The sequence below is a fragment of the Chrysochloris asiatica genome, unplaced genomic scaffold (genome assembly GCF_000296735.1).
Source record: "Chrysochloris asiatica unplaced genomic scaffold, ChrAsi1.0 scaffold00045, whole genome shotgun sequence".
Classification (NCBI taxonomy): domain Eukaryota; kingdom Metazoa; phylum Chordata; class Mammalia; order Afrosoricida; family Chrysochloridae; genus Chrysochloris; species Chrysochloris asiatica.
Genome location: NW_006408563.1, coordinates 9,641,178 through 9,642,790, shown reverse-complemented (window position 1 = coordinate 9,642,790; position 1,613 = coordinate 9,641,178). Strand labels below are relative to the sequence as shown.

Sequence of the window (1,613 nt, the reverse complement as noted above, 5' to 3'; positions counted from 1 at the left end):
TGATGGACTCAAGCATGGCAACAGTACTGAGGTTGGCCCAGGATCAGGCAATGTTTCATTCTGCTGTGCATAAGGTTGCTATGAGTCAGCACCGGCTCAATGGCACCTAACAACAACAACAACTATCTACTTTTGAGAAAAGTGACTACTGAAAACCTTCTGAAGCACAGTTCTGTTCAGGCTTACATGGAGTTGCCACAGTTTTACTGGTATATGCTAGTAATCTGTTATTTTCTCTCCATTGCAATTTTCATTCCAATAACCATGTGGTAAGACTAGCAAAAGGGCAGCAGGACTTTCAGTCTATTTGTCTATATTCTCAGGAAATCTGGAAGTAAATGCAAATAAAGACAATAATATTGTGGCACTGCAGGTTAATGTGCTAGACTGCAAGGTCGGTTTGAACCTCAAAGTCGGCGGTTCAAGTTCACAAGCCGCTCCTCAGAAACCTTATCCAGAGTCTCTGTGAGTTGGAACTGATTCGAAGGCACTTAACAACAACTTACAGAGGCACACCTGGGGACCCTGATACCCTGTTTAGACCACCCATTCAACTGTCAATGTACTTTGAGATGAATTACCTCCTTCTCTCGAGTGAAATTCTCAAAGACAGTGCTGTAGGATTCAGTTATCTTCTTCTTTTCCTCTTCGGACTCTAACTCAAATTTTTTAGTTATCCTATGCTCTGTAGGGGAAAGAAGAAAGCACATATGTGCACATGTGGGAAAAGCAGGTGCAAAGTGAAATGCAGAATATATGAAAAGAAATTCCAGACAACGTCATATTCAAGGCCCTTTCAGCCCAGTGTTTGGCTTCTGAGACTCACCTGGAAATGATTGAGAGTATCATCACAGTGGTTGTTCTTAATCATGTTGTTGTTAAGTACCGTCGAGTCAGTTCCGACTCATAGTGACCTTGTATAGGGTTTCCGAGGAGTGGCTGGTGAGCTTGAACTGTTGACCTTGTTGTTCAAGGTCATTAACCCAGAGCACCACACCAGGACTCATTAATCATATTGGTAGTAGTGGTGTGCCATGGAGTTAGTTCTGACTCATAGCAACCATGCATAGGGTTTCTGAGGCTGTAAATCTTTACAGAAGCAGAAAGCCTCATCTTTCTCCCATGGAGCGACAGGTAGTTTTGAACTGTTAACCTTGAGGTCAGCAGCCCAACCTGTAACCGCTATGCTACCAAAGTTCGTTCTTAATTAGCCATATGTATTGGGCTCAAACATCTTTAGGTTTTTTTTGTGTAGTCTACTTTAGATCTAATGCTTGTTATTTTGACCATTTCTTCTGCTGAAGTAATCAGTATGTTGTTGTTGCTGTTGTTGTTAGGTGCCATTGAGACAGTACAGACCCATAGCAATCTTATGCACAGCGGAACCAAACATACCCAATCCTGGGCCAATCTCACTACTGTTGCCACACTTGAGTCCATCGATGCTGCCACTTGGCAAATCCATCTCGTTGGGGGTCTTATTTTCTCTGACCCTCCACCTTACCAAACATGATATTCTTCTCCAGTGACTGCTCCCTCCTGACAATGTGTCCAAAGTATGAGAGTTGAAGTTTGGCCATCTTGGCCTCCAGGGAGCACTCTGGCTGCACTTC

The 1,613-nt window shown here is 43.3% G+C and overlaps 1 protein-coding gene across 1 annotated transcript in view; it reads right to left on the bottom strand.

The window, feature by feature from the left end:
* ALS2CR12 (amyotrophic lateral sclerosis 2 (juvenile) chromosome region, candidate 12) overlaps positions 1-1,613 on the bottom strand; it is a 31,963-nt gene that overhangs the window by 8,092 nt on the left and 22,258 nt on the right. Inside the window, exon 10 of the mRNA XM_006862033.1 lies at positions 582-685. Coding sequence (XP_006862095.1) covers positions 582-685 — 104 coding nt within the window. The remainder of the gene's footprint in view (positions 1-581; positions 686-1,613) is intronic.